We start from the raw sequence: 25,164 nt of genomic DNA on the forward strand, positions 1-25,164 counted from the left end.
TAGCTGGACATGGAGCTCATCATTGTTGTTTTCTTCTGAGAACTTCCTGAGTATCCGAGTTTAGACTACCACAGACACTTTAAAGCAATAAAATTCTACATTGCTTTTAAGAATCTACAATTCACATTCTTCACTAGCTGATAGGAATTCCTTTTTTCAGTTTGAGCTAGTAAGCAAACATTATTAGTGTAAGAAAATGTAATACATAATCATACCTCCACTTTAATTCTCTTCGGGGATAACTCATCTCTTTCTCCACATTTTGATCTGAGGGGAATGAGAGAGAGAGAAAAGCTTGAGAAGGTAATAAATTTTTTCAAAAGGCATCTCAATCTATAAGCTTCCACCAAAACATGTAACCCTGAAACCCTGATACCAGAAATAAGACATTCATAATGAACAGTAAAATAATGAAAAAGAGACTTTTCATCACTTCTAAGTTAACATTAGGGAAACAGGCAGATACAATTATATTACACATTTTAAAAAGCCACCACCTAAGAACTTCTCACACAGAAAGTACTCAATAAGTATGTAATAGGTATTACATAAAGAAAAAGGAAAAAATCAAAGAGGACTGTATTCCATGATATTCCTTCATGGATAAGTACAATTTAGGATAAAATGACAAAAATGATCATTTAAGATGAATGCCTAAGGCTACATGAGATTAAAATACATCTTATCTATCAAAACTATAGATGCATTTTCCCTTTACCCAGGGATCCCTCTGCTGGGAATCTATCCCACAGAACCATCTACACGTACATGAAATACTACTGCCAATTAAACTATGGCCAGCCATAAATTTTAAGTTATACCTCAATATAAAAGATGTTAAAGTGTGGAAAAATACATCTCAAAATCAACAAAATATGGTATGTATTATGTTATTTACTGTGGTATTATTTATAATGACAAAAGAATAGAAACAACTCATAAACAACAGGGTCCTACTGTACAACACAGGAAACTATAGTCAGTAGCTTGTAATAGCCTAGAATGAAAAAGAACCTGAAAAAGAATGCATATATATACGTATAACTGAATCACTATGCTACACACCAGAAACTAACACAACATTATAAATCAACTATACTTTAATAAACAACTCAAGTACCCACCAATAGGGAACTGGTTAAATGAATCATAGTATATCTACACAATGCAATATCATGGGGCTGTAAAAAAAAAATAATAATGAAGAAGATGTGTATGTACTAATATAGCAAGATCTCCAAGACGTTAAAACAAAATATAGAATAATGCAGACATTAATTCATTAATGTAACATTAATTCATTAGTGCTTCTTGGAAAAAAAAGGTAAAAGTGGGCAACTGTATTTGTTTGCATGTACATAAGCACATACTAGAAAAATAAAAAAGAAATTAATAAAAATTACCTACACTGAGGAAGGGAACAACGTAAAAAGAGACAGGAATGGGAATGCAACTTTTCTGCATTACCTCTTTACATAGTTTTGGCTTCTAAATAATATAAAACTGTTGTGTATTTTAAAATTCTTTAACTTAAGGAAAGAAATATAAATATAAATATAAATAAAAACTACAAAAACCAGCTAAAAATTTTTGAAAGCAACTGCCTCTGGGGCATGGTACTCAGAAGAAGGAAGGGGGATGGAGCAGGGGAACCACTAAGTTTCATGATAAGCCTTATGTACTATATGACTTCTTAAATCATGTACATGCATTACTTTTATTAAAGAAAATTATTTAAATAAAGCAGTCAGAAAGAAAATTTTGTAAAATACAGCAAAGAAAATAGAAAATCACAAAATCAGCCCTTGATTAACTCAGAAAATCTTATAAATAATCCTATAATATTGCTGTATATTCTTACCCCTGTTCATTTAGTCTGCATAATTTTACTTGTTGCCAGTTTGTAAACACATGGGCTCTTCAGATAGGGTAGAAAATGAAGTTGCTGTGAGTTGGGGAAAATAATGGTGACGATAGCAAGTGCCTGTAATAGTGTTTTTCAAACTGGAATATGCCCAAGAATCATGTGGGATGCTTGTGAAAGTTTGGATTCTAAGGCTCCATCCCCAGAGACCGTGATTTACTGGAGCTGGGAAGGGTGCTCAAGATGTGGTTCTTAGCACACACACTTAGTTACTCTAAAGCATCTACTCAGAGAAGCAGTGGCACAGCTGATGGTGCACTGCAAATCAGGGTCCATGTGGAACCAAGTGAACAAAATCAAAATGGTCCTTTACCTGCAGACAATGCTTAGGGTTCAAGTGAGGATAAGATGAAGAATAATATGGTGTGTTTACATTAAATTTTAAAACCATTACTGCTTTTTGAAATGAGGTTTTTAATTTCAAATGCACGTTCCATATTCCACTTGCTAGAAGTCTAGTATTTTCCAATTTTCTCTTAAATACTAGGCAAAGGAGTCTTTTTATCTATTTAGCTAATCTCACTAGATCACAAATACCTTGCAAAAGGAAACATTCTGCTTCCTCAGAAAGTCCAACAAGTTCACATAGTTTGTAGGGTAAACAAATAAGTCCATAAGTGCTGACTGACTAAATCCCATCATCATGCTCAAAACCAAAGCAAGAATGTCTAAAACCACTACCAGAGCAATGCTCTGGTGCTAGGCAACTATCTTTCAAAAGACAGACAGACAAAAGACTAACCAAGACAACAAAAACCACACCAGCAATGTTTTGAAAAGCCACTTCACTGTTTAATTTTATAGAACTATAATCACACTTCTGCTTTTTCAGATATTGCTTATATTCTATCAATGGATGGTGTTTCAAGCTCTACTTCTATCAATGCAAAAATACTGCCAATTAATTAAACACTTACTTGGTGGTTCTGTATGTATATTTATAGGTGACTTCACGAGAAATCTGCCTGGCCAGGGCAAAAAGTTCATCTCTTCTTGTCAGCAGGGCATTATCCTTCACACAGAGCTGAGCAGCTGCTTCATTAACAGTAAGCTGCATGTCCAAGTAAAGTTGTAAACATTATAAACATTTTTATTTCATCAATATGGAAAATGTTTCACTTAATAAAACTGTCACATCATTATATAATGCAATCATAATTAACGAAAATCAGGATAGTCTTTACTCCTAATTAGTCCTACTGCCTAATTTCAGAAGAAAATCAAATAATTTACCATCTCTCAGAACTCAAACTGATCTAAGTAGTCATCTTGGTTTCATTTATTTATATGGTTTATTTATTTTTGTTTAGGTAGGAGAGATCATAGAAAATAAGCAAAATAGAGAGTTAAAAAAATGTTCTGCATCTCATTTTTCTTATGAAAAACCCAAGGGATCTGATTATATGATATGGTGATATTTCCTTATCTAAAAGTAAGGATACATGGTCTGACAGATTTTTTTTTTTAATGTGAACTGACATGAAAATTCTTAGGAAAGAAATACTAAATGATTTTAGTTAAATACTTATCAAATCACTTAGTAAAAGACAGTTTTCACAAATTAGGGCTATAATGGAAAAATCAAGATCTTAGAGTCACTTGATCTCTAAAATTCATCTAACTCTACTCTTTCATGTAAGTGTTAAATACTGCCAGTATAGAGATGCTAGTTGACCAAACACCATATGCTAAAATTTAAAATAGAAAATGTTATCCTAAATTCAAAATCTATCATTTGTTTAATAAACTAGAAAATGTTTTTCATATAATTTTGTGAAATACAGACATGTAATCTCCTTTTTTTCATTTATGTATGCCGCATTATTTTACTTTTTCACATACTAAGGCAGAGACTTGGCTTCTTTACATCAGTACCTGGCATGGGTTGTATGAGCAATAAATATTGGCTGACTGATGATTATTACAAATAGACTTCTTAGTCACAGAATATACTAAATCTTAAGAGTATATATTTTACCAAATTACTTTTCACAAAAGTTGCTCCAAATCTTAATGCTAACAACAATTATAAGGAGAGTTCATTTCCCAGAATCTTGACCAACACTGACCAGTTTTTACTATCTAAAAGCTTTACCAATTTGATGTGTTCTCAATGATATTTGGCCATAATTTGCATTTCTTTGGCTATAAAACTGGAACTTTTCCTTATGTTTTTGACTTATTTTAAAATCTGCTTGCTCATGGCAACTGCCTATTTCTTCTACTGCACTATTTTGTATTTTAAGGACTTGAGGAATTTGTTATGTATTAAGAGCATTAACTCTTCGTCATATGTAGTGGTGGTGTTTTTAATTTTTTCATAGTTGTCATTAGCCTTATAGTTTTGTTTGGGGTGCCATGCACAGAAAACTCTCTTCTCATCCCATTACATATAAACGTTGTCCTATAATTTAGTCTAATGGGTTCTTTTTTCCACAAGTTTATTTACCACCTAGAATGCGTTATGGTATGCGACATATAGCGTGATACAGATATCTAATATCCTCCACCCCAGATTTCCTACTGTGAGTTCCACTAGCTTATACGCAGGCAAATATAGGCATACCTCATTTTATCGCCTTCACTTTACTGCACTTTGCAGATAGTGATTTTTATAGATTGAAGGTTTGTGGCACCCCTGTGTTGTCAGATGAGATGATGGTTAGCATTTTTTTAGCAATAAAGTATTTTAATTAAGGTATGTAGGTTTTTTTAGACATAATGCCATTGCACACTTAATACACTACAGTATAGTGTGAATATAACTTTTACATGCACTGGGAAACCAAAAATTCATGTGTCTCACTTGACTGCGGTGGTTTGGAACCAAACCTTCAGTATCTCCCAGGTATGCCTTAATGTGGCTACTGGTGACAAGGTTACAATAAGCCCAGGCTTCCTATTTTAAACCCATAGCTGAATATAAAAGCATAATAGGAAGAACTTATTTTCAGCCTTCTCCTCTTCTCCTAAAGAATCATCAACAGATCAATTTCTTACCTGAGTGCTTTTGAAAGGCACACTGTTTTGGGAGTTAAAAGTTAAAATACACTTCAAAGAATAATTTCCTAAATAAATTAACTTCAATTTCAGCTTCGTGGAAGCTACAATGACCTTAAAAGACCCTTCTCAAGTTGCTTTTTATGTAGCTGTTTCTTTTTTGTACTCATAAATCTAAATTAGTATAGAGAGCTTCTGATTGTCGGTAAGATATTTTAATTGACATTTCAGAGGTACCAGTTCCTGTACAACCACAGAAAACAACTTTTCAACATTAACTGAAAACAATGTTCAAGTATTCCCTCCATCATCCTACCAGAAACCAAGAAAAACAAACAAAACACATTCTTTGTTACTGAATTCAAGCTCCAACGGACCAAAAAAGTAGACTGAACTCACCAAGCCCTCAGGGAGCCTTCTGGTAGAAAACCTGGGGCTGAAGAAATACTGAAAGCTCACCTCAAGCTGTAAGAAGAAGCTGATTCATCAAGCTTCCTTCTCAAAAATATATTTTCTGTAAATATTTTCTAGATTTCATACTCCCAGTTGCTAATAATTAAATCAATAACTAGTATGATCTATTTTAAAAAGAAAAATGATACAAATACTCCAAAATAGTCATTCAGGTAAGCACCAAGCTAACTTCTAAAAACTTCTAAGTTTCTAGTTTTGTTAAAACTATAATTCTCCCTCATTGGTTTACTTACTTCCTCTTTTCATGACTGAAAATACCAAAATTCCATTTATACCTTCACATAAAAATTTCTTAAAGTTAGCTTTCTATCATTTACAACTAGACTTAAACATTTTCTCTACATAGTTAAAATTATTATAATCTTTAACAAACGATTGTAACTTTTGATTAAGTTTCAAGTAAGTGTTACCATAAAAATACTGTATGAATGCTGTGTGATAGGCAGGCTCCAAAGGCAATCAAGACTTTCACTTCCAGCACAGGGAGGGCTGGGTACCATGACTGGCCCCAGTCACAGAAAACTAAAAATGTTGGATAAAATAGAAAGGGAAAACATCCTAAATTGATGCAGTGCTAAAATCATTGATGAATGAGCCAGCATGACAGTAAGAACTATTCAGGCCAAAATGAATGAAGATAGTATCTCAAAGTTTGAGATTTGTAAATACTAACTAATATATATAAAATAGATAAACAACAAGCTCATACTGTATAGCACAGTGGGGTGTGGAAGGACAGAGTTTGGCATCAGCAGACCTTTATTAAGAAAACTCTACATGATGCACCTCAGGCTAAAGGAAACGAATTCCAGGTGGTAAATCTGAGATATAAAGAGGGAGAAGGGAAGAAATGCAAAATAAAATAAAAGAAATAAGTTCAAAACATCAGTCATTATAATAAATGTAAATGGACCAAATGCTGCAGTTAAAATACAAAGAAAGTAAGACTGGATTTTTTAAAAATCCAACTGTTTGTATTTACAAGAGCTATATTTAAAACACAGATTCAGAAGGACTAAAAGGATGGAAAAAAGATGTAACAAGTAATTATTAACAAAAAGAAAGCACATGTATTTATACTAATATCAAACAAAATAGGTTTTTAAAACAAAACACATTATTAAAGATTAATAAAGTTACTGCATAACACAAAGACAAATAGACAATTCCACACAGTAAGTAACTTAACACACAATACTTAAAAAATCTTTCTCTCATTTTACCCAGTCAAGTGAAGGAATGAGAAATTATCATAAGACCTAAAAGGTACTGAATAGTACCTTCTTTCCCTTAATTCCCTCAGGATTTCATAATTTCCACCAAGCAAGCTCTTGGACGGTTACTAGTTTGAAGAAAGCATCCTGATTCATAAACTTCTGTCCTAAACTATATTACTGGACCAGATTCACACACTTGAGATACAAGTAACAAGTGATCTAAGTTAAGTTTCAAAAACATAAGCCACATTTCCCAAAGCCCCCACCTCCACACCTCAGCCTACTAGCATTCATTTTGAGTGTCCCCTTATTTGGGAAACCCACAATGGTCTCATTACTGCAATACCACCTGTGCCTATTTCTCCAAAGAAGCAAAGAGCCTCTGAGCAAAAGCCAAGTGTGAAATAATTCATTTAGGATTTTTTTTTAAGTAAGTTAGGACTTTTTTTTTTTTTTTAGTGAGGTTGATAGGGTTTATTAAAGTCATCTCTTTAACACACTTTTACTTTAATAAAAATAAGGTCTTTTGAGTCAACTTTGTGTTTCATCTGCTATGTTTTAAAAATGAAAACTGGCTTAAAATATGAAACTAAAACTGCCTACATGTTTTGCCCCTTGCTTCCTACTAATGACAACCGTTAATAGCCTTTTAGTAGATTCCTCTGTTGGTTCATAAGTAATGAAAGTGTCAAAGTGTATAGAAATTATAATGCTACCTGTATTTCTAGATCTACTCACAAGTTCTAGTGAGACTCTATTATTGTATGGCAACAATACATAACAGTTATAAAAGGATATGGCCAAAATAGATCAAATCACAGAAACCCTGTGATTAATTTTGGTAACCAATTCTCTCATATTAAGCACCAGTATTCATTCATACCTAAAATAATTTTATTTAAAAATATCAAACAGTGAAACTGCTGAAAATAAAACACACAAAAATCAGCCAGTGATAGTAATTAGAACACAGGAAAAAATTTCATTTACAATCACATCCTTTTTATATCTATTAGTATATCCTATACAAGTAAAATAAATTTAATATGGATGATATAGACATTTAATATACATACATAATACACAGTATTTGACCTAATAATAAATATGCAAAACTTATGAATAAAGAACTATAAAATTAGTGAGGAATATAAAAGATCTACATAAGTAAATGCACATTACTATCTTACTGTATGGGAGCCTTCATTATTGTAAATATATCAATTTTTTTCCTACTTTATACCTTTAAGGCTTTTCTAGTCAAAATACCAACAGAAATTTTGGGGAAATTTGACAAATGCATTAAAATTTTTATTTGGAAGGAGAAATGCGTAAGATTACCTAAAAAATACCAGAAGCTACAAAACAAGACTTTTGAAGGGGCACTTGCATTTCCAGATATTAAAATATATTATTTAGCTACAGCACATTAAAGTAACTCTATACTGGTGAGGGAATAGAGAATCAGACTAATGAAATCATATTGGACAAGATCAATGGGTATTACTACATAAAATTAAACTTCCACATGGTAACCAGTCTGAAAGGTCAAAGGACAAATGATAATCTGGGAAAATGTTTACAACATAAAACAAAATGAATATCCTTAAAATATAAAAAGTTCTTACCAATATTTTAAAGGTAAGACAAAAAACCCCAACATTAAAACAAAGGGTACGAATATAAAACAGGATGTCAAATATATGTAAAGATACTCATCTTCACTAAGGAAAGTTAACTTGAGCAATGAAAACTTTTCATCTCTTAGACTGACAAGGATTAAAAATAATAAACATAATATTAGCAAGAGCATGCAGAAAAGGACACTCATATATGATAGTGGAAATGTAAATTGTTGCAGCTTTTTTAGAAGGCAATTTAGCAGCTACTAAAATATTAAACCTACATATTCTTTGATCCCATAAGTTTACATGTTGAAATCATTCTATAGGAAAACATGCACAGGCCTATAAAGGTATATTCGTATAATGTTCATGTACCACCATATGTAAAATTTAAAAAACGGAAATAACCTAAATGACATTAAAAGTGAATGGCTAAGATAAATAACAACACAGTCATACTGTGGAATATAGTGTAGCCCATAAATGAATAAAGTAGCTCTATATGTACTCACTTGAAAATAATAGTATATGTACTTTGAATATATTGTTACATTTTTTAAAAAAGGAATTTGGAGAAGTGTGCAAAATATGATCCCATATTTGTGTATGTAAAGAAAAGTATTTGGAAGTTTACAGATTCAATTATTTTACATCCTTTTGTAATGACTGAATACTTTTCAGTAAGTGTATATTCTTTTTTGTGCTAAAGTACAAGTCTGGGAGGAAGATCTAATGTTTCTAACATGAAATACTGCATTCAACTGAAAATTTTTTTCAAGGAGAATTTATTTCTTTCTTATAAATGATAAATGACTATAATCTTTAGCTACAAAATGACTTTTTAAACTGTTGAAAAGCATTTATTTTTCAAGCATTTATTGGGTACATTAGACTGAATATATAAAAATGAATAGGCCATTATCTTTGCCTTGAAGAATCTCAAAGTATACTGTGAGGGACAGGCCAGTATTTATAAGTACAGTAAAGTGTTGAAGCTGAAGTCACTATGACAGTAGTCTATATAGGGATAAAAATGGAAAAGAAAGGTCATTCCACTTGGGGGGAAATATATCAGAAAAGACTTAAACTGATGCTTGGACTAAATCTTAAAGATGATGTGTTGGCCAGATGGGTAAGAAAAAGGGAGAAAATGCAAACGAGGTAGGCATATCTGCGTTTTTCTACTTAAGCAAAGTATTTCTGGATAGATGCTACCAAGGTAAAATGATGAGAATTTTTAATATCAAATGTCAAGCCAAAACAATATTAAAAGCTATAATAATTCTTCTAATACTTATCTAATATAATTTTGTCTTCTATGCTATCTGAAAATCACTTTAAGATCTGGTTATTTATTACAAAATTTTTTTCCTTAAAATAACTGTCTACAAAAATGATTTTTCAGTGAATGGCTTTATTTAAAATCTCATTTTATTTCTTAATTAAAGGGCAAACTGCCTCGTAAACGCAGACTCTGTGCTGTCATTGCTTAAATTCTGGTAATTTTTCTTAAAGTCACCTTACACTGTAGATCCAAAGCTCAACATGTTTGAGTTCAACACAAAAATACCCTAACACAATTATATGGTCTGTTTTCACAAAAGGGTTATATTTTACTAAGACCTAAATGTTTTTAATTCTGTTTTCAGGGAGTGTATCTCCTTTGTTGACAACGATTACCAAACTTATCTCTAAGAAGAAAAACAACACGCCACACACATACAAAGAAAAACGTGGGCTTTTTACCTCATGAAGTGTGAGATGTTTCCCATCCTTTCTCTTTGAGTCAAATCTGCCATATATTGCACTGTATTTTCGAATTTCCTCCTCTTTGTGTGGATCGTCATCACTCATCTCAAAGATGTGACCGATCATTTTGGCCAACTTCTTGTTGGTTTTTAGCAGCTCTTTCACTTCATTCAAGTCACTTTTCGGCAGCGTGGGGGCCATTCGCTCCACACACTCAGCTACAGAGAGCGCAGCAGCGGCATCCAACGCCTCGCTACTTTCTTTTGGGGATGCTGGGGAGCCGAGGTCGGCTGGAGAGAGGCTGTGCTCGCTCTCGGTGGCATGGTGGCCTTGCCAGAGTCTGGACTCACCAATACCCTGCAGCGCTAAGCTCCCCACCACGTCTGATTTCCCCAGTCCCAAGCTCTGCACACAGGTGGTGGCAGCACACTTGGGGATTTTTAAATGAGGTTCCCGGGCACTGCTATTCCTTTCATAACTGCTGCAGGATATTCCCAGCCACGTTGGTGATCCCTCTGGTAATTTATAGATGGGTATGCTACTAACAGGCAGGGATGTCAGCGGCTGATTGAAAAGGCCAGGGTTTGTAACCCAGTCTCTCAAAGCCTTCTGTAGCCTTCTAACATGAAGGGGCTTGCTGGCCATGCCCACAAGTGCCATGATTTCCAAAAATTCCTCTTCTCCAGCTTCACAGAGTTGCTGGACATCATCGCCACCTTGCTGGATAAAGGCATCAAAATAAGAAAGCAGATTGGCTTTTTGTAATATTCTATACAGCTGCAACTCCCCCAGGGTTCTGGGTAAGGCCGTGGCCATTACTGTGAATGGGTTTAACCTGAAAGAGAAGAGAGGAAACACTCATCACATTTGCTCTAAACTTCTTAAACCTATTTGTTAGGCCCGACGGGATTTAAGATTGCAGTATGGGAAGAAGAAAAACAAGGAGTATTTGCATAGCAACTGACTGTTAAGGAAGCATTCTCTCTATGCCTAAGTTATGTTATTTTACCCTCCTAACAATCCTAAGAGTCAGTGTTCAGTAATTGTCTTCATTTTAAAGATAAAATATAAAGGCTCAAAGAAGATGAGAAATTTGCCTGAGATCACACAACCAGCTAAGCAGAAGTCTAGGGACTCAAACCAAGGTTCACAGGGTTCTCTGTCTAATTTTTGACTTTCCACCTTGCTGTTTCCATAGTGTGGACAGAGGTGAAATGAAGGATAATCAAATTCAGAAGAGGGTAAAAAGTACATTATTCCACCATTCACTGTGTCAGACCATATGATAAAAACTTTATGTTACATTATGTCTAATCCTCACACAGCCCTCTGAGATAGGTATAGTTAATTCCCATTTTATAAAGAAAAATGAGCAAGATCAGTCTGGCAGGCAGAGGAACAGAGATTTCAGTATGAACTGGTGGTGAGAAGATAGAAGGTGGTATATTTAGGAACTGAGAAAAAATAGGCAGGAAAAATTCAGACAAATAAATGACAAGACCTGGTGATCACTGAGGTGTAAGTGATGAAAAAAGAGGAAATGGTTACCATTTTCTTTTTAACACTTTCTGTGGTTCAAGTAATAGATGACTACAGGATTACATGTGTGAGAGTCTAGAACTGCGACAGGCACTGGGGACACAGAAAATCAGGGATGATGGGATTCCCTTTCAAACATAGGGCACTTGAACATGGTACCAGGTAGAATGCTTAAGTAGAACAGCCTTGTGTGAAAAATAACAGACTGGAGCCTAAGTGTATCTCAGGGTTAGAGATACAGGATGAAACCAGGGACAGAGAAGCAGCAGAGAGCCTAAGACAGAGCCAAGGGGGTAGTAATACTTTCACAGCCCGAGCAAGGCAGAGAAACCTGCCTTTAAAGAGACAGAACAAGACCCAGCAAATTAGTTCTTGACCTCCTTGTAGCCTTTAAAAGTTATTCACAGTTGCCTGGAGACCTCCCACATACAAAGAGGAGTTGGCCAAGTACTTCTATTTAAGAGAAACAAGTAAACTTGTGATCAATGCACCCTTAGGATTAAAAGGACCCAAAGCCGTCTAAGGAGAAAATTACAGAAGGCCAGAAGAATACATATATCAGAGGAAAACGGAAGGTCTACTCAACTCAAAACAGTAAGGAGCAATTGTTAACTGGGAGATAAGGCAGGCATCCCTGAAGGCCAGATCACCAAACCTGGGACTTTTGCTTTATGCCATCTACCAGAATGCTACACAAAATTCCAGTCTCAGTCATCCCATCCAAGGAGAAGGCCTTTCTCTACCACCCTAAGGACTGACTGCTGGGAAGCCCCACCCCTAAAACCTCTGTGTCATCCACCATCTGCTTTCATCAACTAGTGACCTCCTCAAATTTTATGGCTCTTTATTTTATAAAGGCATTACCAGGTGACCTGATGGCTTCCCAAGAGACATAGAAAGACTGAACTGGCACCAGCAAATCACTTGGGGTGCTTTTGAAAAATATAATTTCCCAGGTCCCTGGGTTGATCTCAGGAGACTCTAGTGATTTGGCAGATTTGGCAAATTACACTAGTAGGTCCCTATTTAGTACACCCTCTGTTCACCACAAATGCCTGGAGGTTTTGAGACCACCTTCATGTTCATGCCACCTCAGTTCTTTGGGTAACCATTTCTGCACCTTCTGAATCACCCATAGGAAGATCTGCTTTGTCTTCCCACTCCAGGGGAGACTCTTCAAGGAGAGAATCTACCATCCAGCTGGACACTAACCCACAAAAACAAGCTCTTGGGAGTTACAGACTATATTGTAAAGTCTGTATTGAACAACATTATACCAAATAGAAGGGCTTCTAGAAAGTGTCTGAGGTAGAGGAAAGGAAACCTACTTTCCCATCATATACCTAATATAACAGCTCCATAGGCTTTCAACTCAAGCATACACAAACAAACAAACAAACAAAAAACAAAAGAACTCTACACACATACAAATACCATGTGTGTGCATATACACACACAAAATCTTTTTTATAAGAGGACTGTAACCTTGTAAGATTTATGTTATCATCAATGATCTCATCATATATATACTCCCCCAAATCATGGCATAAAGTAAAAATTAAATGAGAAAATCTAAGAGTTCTTGAATCGTTTTATGAGCAATAAGAAAACAAAGAATGTATGTTGGACAAATAAAAAACAGAAACTTAAGGAAGGAGAACTAAAGACCCAAATTTAGGTTTTATTCTTCTGAGATAAGGCAGTGATTTTAGAAAATATAAATTTTCAACTTTTATCCTTTCTCATCTTTACCCAGAAAAAAAGGAAACCCCCTAGTTCCTACGAGAAAGCCCTTATGTTCCAGTAAGAAAGTAGTTATGATTATAATATCCCCATAAGGACTGCCAGGGCCAAGCGAACACTTCCAAAGTCAAGACACTAGATGAAAGATAAATAAGTGAACTATTTCGAGTCCCACGAGGCTCTCTAAAGGCCCACACTTACTTCTGGGAAAGGAGTTTTCTCCTTAAGCTTTTGCTTTAGGAGAGTTTCAGTTGCCTACAAAAGCCTGTTGTGATAATTTAAACACCCACCACTTCATATATTAACTTGATCTGATTTAAAAGAAAATTTTTATAAGATGAGATTTTGTTTTTACCAACTCTGTATCTATTCATGCTTCAATATGAAGGTCAAATAAATCAAAAGAAAGCAGCTATCCACATCTCTCCAATCTGAAGTAAATACAAAAGGGTCCTAACACAACACTGTATTGTATACGAAGTTAACAGTACAGTAAATCCACTTAGCCGAAAACTCCATTACCTAGCCTTTCCAAGAGATGCTGGAACAACCATGCTGAGTCTGACCTTTCTATGAATTCCACAAGTTAGAGAAACCAGTTACCTATTTTTACTGCATTCAAAAGCTAAACCAAGGGCCGGCTGCCTATGTACAGCAAACCTCCACTTGCACCAGCTTGACAGCCCGGTCAGTTCCGGAGAAAGTGGAATTAAACAACAATGGATTCTTTTGAGGCCATTTGTTGTTGTTTGTTAGTCACTGATCTATTCTAAATGGCAATGATTTGTTCCAGAACCTTAAAAAAAAAAAACAAACCCTCACTTCGGCTCCTTTTGGAGTAGGAACAGTTATCTGCCGGATTCAAACGATGCTAAGTGAAACAAGGAGCTAGCTGGACTCAGAAAACGTTACTGGTCAACTCCTGCTTTGTCCTCAGACCACAACAAAGCACTTAACATGATTATGGGAAACAAAACTTTTCTGGTATTCCCCAAGCTGGGATGTGGGGATTTAGGTAGGACAGAGGCCTTTACTGGTCACAAGGGAAAACAAGAACCATTCCTTCAAACTTGCCTCAGTCTATTCCAAGAAGCTTCAGCCTGCCCTCTGTCCCAACTGCTCCATCAAAACTCCCAAGTAACTGCTGAGTGATCACCACCTTTCTCTTTAATCTCTCTGCAGCTCAACATCATTCCTTGAAATGCTGTTCACCTGACTTTTTGCCATTATGCTGCCTTCCCTTACTATATTCTAAGTGCAAGAATTCTCCTAAGTTTTATACTAGATCCCTTTCCTACTGTCCTTGCATATTCTCCCATGATGATCTCATCCACTCCCAGGCTTCAGTATCACCTACAGCGGACTGACAACCAAACTGCTCTCTGTAGCTTGGAGCAGTGGTTCATGGAGTTAGTTACTGCAAAGTATTCTCAAATCCAAATGCACACCAAGCACTGGCTACAGAGCAAAAAAGATGCCTCTCTCACATGTCTCCTTTGCAAATAAAAGCAAATGAACACTTTGTGATTTAATAAAATAGAAACTCATTTAAAAGTGTAACTGAATTCATAGTTGTTGTCATTATATGTATTCTCTATCAACAAACACTAAAGGTAAAATTATAAATAAATATTCACATTTTTTAATTTAAAAAGTGATCTTCGTACCTGAGAAGTTTGAGAATCATTAGCCCACATTGTTTTTCTGATAATTCAGCATTTCAACTACCACCTGGAGACTGTCAAACATTTCAAATTTGGTAAGTAATTTTTCTCCCTTCTTCCAGATTCCCAGATCTACTCTTCCCAACTCTCTTATTTCTTTCAGTTGCACCACTACTATTCCAGTTTCCTGGATTAATAAAAGTAGAGATTCTATCTTTAAAAAAGTTTTTTACTGAGGTATAGTTGATGTACGATGTTATATAAGTTTCAGGTTTACAACATGGTGATTCACATTTTTTAAAGTTTATACTCCATTTATAGTTATTATAAAATACTGGCTATATCCCTGAGCTGTACAATACATCCTTGTAGCCTATTTATTTCATATATAGTAGTTTGTGCCTCTTAATCCCCTCCTTCTATCTTGCCCCTCCCACTTCACTTTCCTCACTGACAACCACTAGTTTGTTCTCTGTACCTGTGAGTCTATTTGTTTTGTTATATTCACTACTTTGTTTTATTTTTTAGACTCCACATATAAGTGATAGCATACCTTATTTGTCTTTCTTTGTCTAACATATTTCACTTAGCATAATACCCTCCAATTCCATTCAGCTCATTTTTTATGGCTGAATGGTATTCCACCATCTATATGTATACACACCACATCTTCTTCATCCATTCATCTTCCAGTTCTCCTCTTCCTTCCTCAAATCTACATGTCCTTAGGCCACAGCACCACCCTTTTTCTTTCTCTGTCTCAAGAGTACCTAATTCGATAAGTTTTCTTGCTTCCTGCCCCAACTTTGAAAACAGCTTCCTCATCTTCAGTATATCCCACACAGCAATGCCAACTTTATCTTCCTCAAGTACAGGTGTGGCTCTTTACTCACCTATGCAAATTTCCCCACTTTCTGGAGAAAAAATATCCAAACTACTTATTTAGGCATCCAGACCTGTCCAGCCTCCTCTGGTTCCTAAGCTGCCCCTATGCTCGTGCCAAACAGATTCACTGGATTTCCTCAAATGGTTCTTCATGAAGATCAGTTAACAATCAGGAGATAGGTTCACACACACTTAAACACTATAAATAAATGCTATCCTAAATGTTATACATCAGGAGTCGTGGAACAGACAAGCAGCCTGCAGAACAGGTTGCCTTAGGCTGTAAGCTCCCTGAGAGTAGGGACTAGGTCTCATTTATCTTTTATCCTCCTCTGCTCCAAGCAAAGTGTTCAACATAGAATAACATCTCTATAAAGGCTTCTGTTGAATGAAATTCAACATTTGAGTCAGATACTGATTAGCAGCTTCCTTTTATACTCCAAAAAGGATGCCCCTTGTGTAAACTGGTGTCCAGTCTAGTAACAGCACATCCTGCTACTTTACCTACAGTCCTTTTCATTCTCTCATCCTCAATACTTCCTCTTTCTTATAAGCAACAAGATGGCTATTGTTCCAAGAGATAAAAGAATGCTTTTATACAAGAATACACGTGGTTAGTGGTATACATCATGTCAGTCTAGCCCCCACAGCAGCATTTTAAGAAGTCAGTTTCAGTCATGAAAGATCTTAATTCTTTCTCCTCTTGGTTCCTATAAATTAAAGTGCAGTATATTATCCCCAAATAAAAAGTATCAGTATTATAAATGATCATTATATTCAGATGGATTCATAAACACTACCCTGAATCCTCATGATGCAGAAATATGTATACACATACATAGATATATATAGTGTTTTTAATACACACATTTTTATGAAGTCTATGGCATTCCAAAGAGAGACTCTTCCAGGAGTGGGGAGAAATCAAGGGCAAAATCCCAGTGAAATCTGGCTTATTTATGTAGAAGACCAAAAATTCCTGCCTCCCAGTACAGCCTGAAATTTTTACTTTAAAATAATCTAAGTTAACAGCAACCTCTCGCAGTTTCTAAAAAATGCATAAAAAACTTGGGAAGAATTGGCTCATGAGTCATTTACAGATTAAGGTAAATTAGTTCCACCAGACTGTTTTCCTTTTAATACCTAGATGAGATCCACTGCACACTAAGGGAATGAAAGATAGAGATGGGAAATGGCAAGGAAGGAAATAGGAAATCTGAGGGCAGTGACTACATTTAAAACCTCTGAAATTATCACCAGTGTGGAAGACTCTAGTCTGAAGGTATGGGAGCCTGCAGAGAAGGGTGCAATGGGTACACTACAGGTGGAGACTGAAAACGTTTCTGAAATGCCAGAATTTGGAAAGGTTGAAGCTTAGGGAAGGATGAGCGTTATGCCTAGGAGGTGAATTCTTCTCATTTTTGTCCTAGTCCCAGAACTCAAGCTAAAATAATTAAACGTAGTTTAGTTACATCATGGGTTACTTAAGATTACCGGGATGGCCCTGGTACTAACTCCTAGGTATGTGTTTCAAGTACCAAACAATTTAACTAGGCGTTATTTATTAATAAGCATTCAGTGATGTATCTTAAGATATATTTAGACCTTATTACTGTTATAGCTATGAAAAAAATATAAAGCTTCCAATGAATTAATGGTAATTTAGTAAACTTAAAATGTTCTCTCCTGCTGATATTTTTCTGAATTCTGAATAATGCTGGGGGAAAAAACTTCTTACAGACCTCTTAAAATTTTAATTAAAGTATTCAATGTGTAGGTTAAAATTTATTTATCCAAATTAGAAAAAGTAAATCAGATTTATTTTGCAATTAAACAATACTATGCATTAACTTGATTATCATGCCAGTAGGTAAACACAAGTATTTCATATAATATGACTAGAAATTCTTCAATTAACTAACAGTCAAATTATTCAAGAAACATTAAGTGCTGTATGAGCAGGGAGTACACATGTAGTACATATAAATTTTATCATTCTTCAGAAATTTCTCTTTAAAAATTACTGAATTAACATACTGTGCAAATTAAGGTGCAATATCCTAAATACAATGTATTGAAAAATGACAAACTATTTGAAAGCTTAATGGTATGTTTTAGCTGTGAGAATTCTGACAAGATGAGGATTATTAATTTTTCCCAACATCAATTTCTCTAATTTCCCACTTGTTCCACTATTATGTTTAAGGGAGTATATTGTACTATTGTAGTAGTTATCGAACATGTCAGATCAAAAAGGAAATTTGCATTTAATATAATAACTGTACCATTCTTCACTCTACTGAAAAGAATGAAAGAAGCAGTTAAAATAAACCAAATTCAAAGCAAAAGAGCTAGGAATCATATTATTCTTGAGTGAGCATTATTTAGTCCTTATTATTTTTAATAAACTCCACAATGAAATATTCATACACAAGATGATTATACATGAGCAAGACCTCAAACTGATCAAAACATATTATAAAATGGTCATTTTCATGAAAGTAACATAAAATGTATCAGGGTTCTGTGATATTCAGAAATACAGCTTCACATTTAAAGGTAATTTTTTTTTTAGATTTATTTACCTTGTTTTAATTTTATTTTTTGAAGTAGGGGAGATAATTAGGTTTATTTATTAATTTCCTTGTTTTCTTAATGGAGGTACTAGGGATTGAACCCAGGACCTCAGCATGCTAAGCATGTGCTCTACCACTGAGCTATATCCTTCCCACAAAGGTAAATTTAACAGAGCCCTCATTTCCAATAATGCACATGAACAGCACCAACAAAAACAATCACTTATTATAACGGAAAAAATGAAGCCTAAGTCTTAGGACAGCGCCTAGGTCAACAAACACAAAAACCTGACATACTTCTGTTTTTAAGCAACCATCTTTTACTTTAAATATTTAAAGTTCATGCAATTGATTCTTCAAAGAACTCCCTCACTCTGTCATACATTATAGTTTCTTCTTTCAAAGCATCCACAGTACAAAACTCCAAAATCTATAATAATAAACTAATATATCCTTAAAGTATGCTTAAAAGAAAACATCTAGTGCTTTAACTGGCTCTCTAAATAACAAGGAGAATGAAAATCTATTAACTTTTCCATAGGGCAATGGATGCTATTCACTAGTCAACAAAAAAGGAAAATTTTTAATTTAGCTGAGATTATTCAATTTTAATAATAATTCTGAAATAAGACAAGATGTATTCATTACATATCCCAAATTATTTATTACACACAGAAGTTCACAAAATTTCCCTGTATCAGGTGTAGTATTCCTAAGGATTTCTGTAGTGTTCATTACATCCAAAATTAGCAGGCAGAATGATATAAAATAAAAATCTACAATGCCTCAATGTTTTTATTATTATTATTGATATATTCATAAGAAGTCACCAAAGCCGAGGAGAACGAAATTTTTCTAATAACCAGAGGGCATATTAACTTCTATGCTAGATGCTAAAAATAATAAAATTAAAACAAGAACCCTTCCAATGGTTCCTTGACATTTTCTTTCAAGAGCTGATTTTCCACTAAATACCCAAACAGGAATAGGCTGACCTTGCCAGATATATATATAAATTCTCAAGAGAACCCTTACATGTAAGGTAATACCTATAAGGACAACATAACTTCTATAACTTAATTAAAGGACAATATTACATATTTCAAATACCAGAAAAATGGAAGAAAAAAAAAAACCCCTAAATCTAAGAGCCACTTTTACTAGCATTTAGATTAGACTAGAAGCAGCTTTTTAGGTCTTCTGTAAAATATCAGCCTCCACCCAAAATAAAGTAAATCCTAGGCATCCTCTCTTCCAATATTTCTTCTTAATATCCACGCATAAATTATGACACGTCATAATTTGGTACCTTTTACAGGGGAAATTTTTCAAAAAAGTGAAAATTTAAGAAGGTATTTCACAGTGTGCACACTTTTTTTTACAAAACAGCCTAGCATTTCCTACGTGACTAATCTTTTTAAAATTCCGTTCCTCCGTTCTTATGTAATCTAATATTATCTATTAAAACTGCCAAAATATTTTTAAACAAGATCAGAGTATTTTCCTCACAGCTTCTGATCTTTGCACTTCTTAAGTTTGCAGACACGTCACTGGCAAACCAATTGGTAGTGACAGGTTACTCCAAATTAACTCTTTCGGATGAAATTTTAAATTGACAGCTACTCTCAAATTTTCCATGCCTCTCGGATCTCACGGAGTGAGGAATAAATGTATATGCAAGTCAAGGGTTCCTCCTGATCACTTGCTGCAAAACTTAGTGTGCGGAACCTATTAATGCATATTTCAACTCAATTATCCTTTTCCCCAAGATGTTACAACATTTAGGCTCACTCGAATTGTTTCATATCTGAAGCCTTGTGAACCTTGAGGCTGCAGACCATAACCATTTGATTGCACTTGCAGCGTCTGTCCATGAATAAGGTCACACACCTCTGCATCCAAGGCTTGTATGTCCCACATGTATTTGCGAATTCCACACTCGGCCTTAGCGAACACAATGAGTCTCTTGCTTCCACTACACCTCGGTGCCAAGTTTCTGAAAGCCACTTCCAAGCAAAACTCTCCTTCCGCTTTTAAAAAAGAAAACTACATTCCGAAGGAGAGTGTACCCAGGACGAAAATTAAGACTGTAAGTGCAACACTTTTATAAAAAGTAAACAAACCGGCAAAAAGATTCTGCCTCCGGGGAAGGTGGCTGCAAAACTCCGGGGCGGGCGCGCGCACCCACCACGCACAACACTCCACGCAACCCCGCGACTACTCCGCGCCCCCCAGGAAGACCCCAGCCGGGTGAGGAGAACGGACGCGGCACCCCCGGCTTCCTCGGCGGAGAACACGCTAGTCGGGCCCGCTGCCCTGCTCGCCCAGAACCCGCTGCCCCTGCGCACCGCATTTCTCCGGGAATCGCCCACACGAGCCCGATGCCGCCCTCTCCTTCCGGAGGCGGCCGCGCGGGGCCCGCTCCCCTGGACGCCCTCCCCCCTCAAGTGCCGGCGCGGCCCCGCGACTCCGCCGCCCCAAGTTCGCCCGCGGCCGCACGAGAACGAACGCGTCCCGCGCTTGGCGGACTGCGAGTTGGTACGTACTCGGCCAGCGGCTGCAGCGGTCTTGGCGCGCTCTCCCCCGAGGACGCCTCAGCCCCAACTCCAAAGAGACGGCCCCCGGCTCTCCCTCCTCAGTCGGCTGCGGCGGCCGGGACGCCCCCGCTCCCATCGAGGGGGGAAGGGAAGGTGGTGGGCGCGCTCTCCCTGCTCCCCCCACCCAGCTGGGGCCCGCCGCTCCCTCCCGCCCCCAGCCCCGACGGCGCTCGCTCGCCCGCGGCGGCGTTGGCGGCTCCTTCAGGCTCCGGCGCGCGGGTGGCGGCGCCTCCCCCGGCTGCGTCCTTCCCCCCCTTCTCTCCCCTCCCCTCCCCGCGAGTGCTGCACCCTCCCCCTCCCCCGCCCGCCTCCGCCACCTCCACCCCCCGCGCGCTGTCACATTGGGAGATTCCGCTCTTGCTACATTCGCCGCTCCGGCTCCCGCCCACGCGCGGCTGAGTGACGCAGATCCCGGCGTGGGCCGCCGCGGGGCGGGGGCGGGGGCGGCGGCCGCCGGGGCCCGGGCTCGGCCTCTTCCCGCCGCCCCCTCCGCGGAATCCGGAGGGCGGCCCATTCACACGGCAGCTGGGAGGAACCAAGTGGGCGCCCGGGAGGGGGCGGCTCCCGCGAGTCCCGCTCCGGGCGGGGGGGAGGGGACGGGATGGAGGAAAATGGGGGTGGCGGGCCGGTGGGAGGGGATGCCGCCTCGGGCCTGCTCTCCAGCTGCCGACTGAACTGGGAAGGTTTGCAATTTAAAAAAAAATTTTTTTCAATGTATGAGGTTCCCAATATAGTATTTAAAAGAGCACGCCCAGCCAAATCCAACATCCCCCAGTAGGCTGACTTAAAAAAAAAAAAAAGAGAGAGCGCGCTCGGCCCACTAATCTGGGCTCCCGGCTCGCCCCTGTTCCCTCCCCTGCTGGCTTGAGGCTGGTGGGCCAGGTGCGCCCCTCGCCCAGCCGGCTCAGCCGCCCTGCGGGAAGTTGGCTAAGACCGCACGGAGGGAGGGGTGGCAGGTGCGCGGCGCTGGAAGAAAAGCTGGCGGTTGTAGGGAATCTCTGCCTCGCCCATCTTGCCCCCTTCCCACCACCGCCCTGGCATGGGGAGGAGGGGAGGAACGGGAACCGACAAACCCGAACTGCAGCTTTGACAACTGTCTTGCTTGCTGAGTAATTTAATTTCAACCTTCTCAATCCTCCTGAAAACCTGCCTGTTATTTTACTGGTTAGTATTTTCTGTTTCCACAGTGTAAAAATCCGACAGCGCTGGAACAGTCCTGGGGTGTGTTAAAATAGAGTTCCCAAGGCACGCTGTAGAATTTTTGCGTTTGGTTTGCATGAACTTTTTCTAACCAAAGAAATTAAAACACCTCCAAAAATGTACTTAAACTATTGCCAGAAAATTTGGATATTTGTTTTAGAGTCTATTTTTCCTTTCTTTGCGAAAGTGGGAAACGGGAAGAATTCCTCGAGTTTTAGCATTCTGTTCTTGAAGGCTAGAGAGCATTTGGTAAATATAAAACCACTGCAAATACAGGTAAATCCATTTTAACGTATATATAAAAATCCAGTTTTATAGGAGGCCATTACCACATCCTGGCCGATCTCCAGAGTGTGCCTACTTTGCTAATGGGGATACAAGGCATTCTTTGAGATGGGAAATTCTTCATACCACATCTTTATGTTGCAGCAATGGATGGGGTGATAACATTGAAAGAAAAAGACCTTATTAAAGTACTGAACGTTTTCCTTTTTGCAAAAAGATGTTATGGGAATGAGTAATGCCACAATGGAATATATAATTAAACCTCTTTCTCCAGTGTTAGTGAAAGGTTCTGTCTGGAATATTTGTGTTGATACTTCATATGAATAAGCGTGCTTACTTCCTCAAATTTTTCTTCAACTGAAGAATCACTATTGGAAGTGTGTCTTAGCCTAATTGTCTGGATTTTGCAGTTGTGGACCCTGTTCTGCTTAAGAGAAAGTTAACTTAGGTTGTAATGAAATAAAGGCCACTTCTTGGAAGGATACAGGTTACCGATTTTCAAATGAACAAATTAAATATTTAGAATTCTTTTCTTCCATTTCTTCTCTGGAATCTTGATGCTTTGTAGACATTGTTGGTTCTGAACAGCTAGAGAAAAATAACTTTCTTCCATAAAGATGTACAATCAGTGATTCACAAGTCATAAAATGAGTAGTTTTAACTGGACTATTGAGCCTCTCAGTAGAATTGTTTCCAGAATTGGAAGAAACAACTTTAAATCCTCTTGCCAAACTTATATATGTCTGGCCAGCCCTGAATGTAATGCTGAAAAGGAAATGGGTCAGGGCAGATACTTTTTCTTCTGACTTGTAACTGATTATTTCTACAGTTAGACACTGAAATCTCTCCTTGTTTGTTTTCTGAGCACATTTAGATAGTATATTTTTCCCACATTAAGAATGACATTTTTGGCCCACTTTGCATTGCCTTAAACACTGGAGGAAATGGTGGGAGGAAGGAAAGATAAAATTTAAAGCTTTTAGCATCCAGTTCTGTATGTCTAAATGACAACACTAATCAATATGGCTGCTCAAAAAAAGAATTGAGGCATTCACCTGTATCTGAGACAACTCAAAGAAGTGAAGAAGTGTTGATTCTTACTTACCTTCTTACCACTTACTTTCATCGCCAATGCCACCCTTAAGCACCACCTCCCCCACAACACACACATATTCTTTTCCTATTCCCAGGCCCTTGTGGTTTGTTAAGGGAAAGCATTCCATCCTGTGAGGTAACAGTTATGGTTTCTGGTTATTCTATAGTCCATTCCATTCTGTATGTCTCCCACTTCTCTTGAATTCAGTAGATGTCTATTTAATAGGATCTAAAAAATAATTCTTAAAAATACTTCGATGATTAGTGCATTTGTAAAAATAGGAGTTTGGGGACAAAAAAATTATCATATTGTGAAACTAAAAATAAAGTTTTTGGTAAAAAAAAAAAAAGTAGAAAATTGGTAGTTCTTCTGACATTAGAATGAAAGTGTCCCTGAAAGAGAATTAACTACTTTTAGAAAAATTTCTTTAAAATGCTTCAGTGATTCAAAGCAAAAGAATAAATGACAGATTTTTAATGATCTTAGAGGAAATAAAGAATAACATCATGGCCTATGAGCTACAGGATCTAAGATATAGTATAATTCTACCCTTTTGTTCTTCTATTGTTGACTCAGAACAATTCCATGCTTAACAAATTTTCCACTCTCTGTGGTGGTGTCCTGACAGTTAACTGAGTCATGTGTAATATTCATATTATAGGAAATATAATTTAAATATCCCTTGTTTTTCAACATGAAATTTAAAGTTTTGGTTGTGTATTGTAGATTAAATAGATTTTTTTAGTGTATGGAGATTTTAATATTTTTAAATATATGCAGATTATAAACAAGTTTCTTAAAAGTATGCTAATAGGAATATATAATGGATCATTTCAAGAGCCAGCACTTTAAAAACACTTGCTCTTCTAAAAAATAAGCAAATCTTCATATATTGCATATTATTACAAGATATCATAGAATTTTAAGATTTAAAGGATTATGAACTTCACCTAGTTCAACTTCCTTTGTATATTCAAAGTATTTTCAAGTAATTTGCAGAAATTCAACATACAACTAGTTTAGTTTCTAGTAGTTTATAAGTTGGTTATTTACTTGTATTGCAATCCCTGTTGGGAAAAAAAAAAAAGAAATGAAATCATTGGATTCCCAGATGGACTACAAATGCTAATAAAATGCAAGTGAAAATACAGAATTACAGATTTTGGGGTGGGTAGGTAGGACCTTAGAAGTCATCTAAACCAGTTGACTTCTACAGATAGGACATTTATACTCTGCATTGCTGATATAAAGAGCAGAAATAATAAAATTTTAGGCAGTAAATACACCAAACGTTTAACTGAATGAAGAATAATTCTGGTTTTATTTTAAAAGTTTGTCTTTAAGACAGAAGAGAATGTAAATGGAAACTTTTGAAAAGACTATCTAAAGAGAATTTCCGGACATTTTTTAGGGATTAGTGCCTTGTTTTTCTTCCCCTCTATCCTCTCTCTCTGGTTACAGCTCAGCTACTCTTTCTCTTTTTTCCCCACCTTTTCCCCTTTCTCTGGCATTCACTGTGCAAAACTGACATAGTTAACTATTCCATGACACTATTTCAGGCCTCAACAACACCAACTACTGTGCACTCAG

General features: G+C 36.9%; 1 protein-coding gene across 9 annotated transcripts in view; it reads right to left on the reverse strand.

Annotated features, from left to right (window-relative positions):
• Window positions 1-23,659, reverse strand: part of NAB1 (NGFI-A binding protein 1) — a 40,822-nt gene extending 17,163 nt beyond the window's left edge. The window contains exons 1-4 of one of the 9 annotated variants that reach the window (XM_072961591.1): window positions 23,584-23,659; window positions 9,987-10,824; window positions 2,842-2,975; window positions 216-267 (exon numbers count right to left, since the gene is read on the reverse strand). In XM_072961591.1, the coding sequence (XP_072817692.1) occupies window positions 216-267; window positions 2,842-2,975; window positions 9,987-10,805 (1,005 nt within the window). In that variant the 5' untranslated portion in view covers window positions 10,806-10,824; window positions 23,584-23,659. Of the gene's footprint in view, window positions 1-215; window positions 268-2,841; window positions 2,976-9,986; window positions 10,979-20,286; window positions 20,423-20,942; window positions 21,241-21,310; window positions 21,518-23,583 lie in introns of those variants that run through there. The other 8 variants (XM_072961587.1, XM_072961586.1, XM_072961585.1 and 5 more) reach the window with 8 other exon arrangements.
• Between the last annotated feature and the right edge of the window lie 1,505 nt (window positions 23,660-25,164).

This window comes from Vicugna pacos, chromosome 5, assembly GCF_048564905.1.
Source record: "Vicugna pacos chromosome 5, VicPac4, whole genome shotgun sequence".
NCBI classification, from domain to species: domain Eukaryota; kingdom Metazoa; phylum Chordata; class Mammalia; order Artiodactyla; family Camelidae; genus Vicugna; species Vicugna pacos.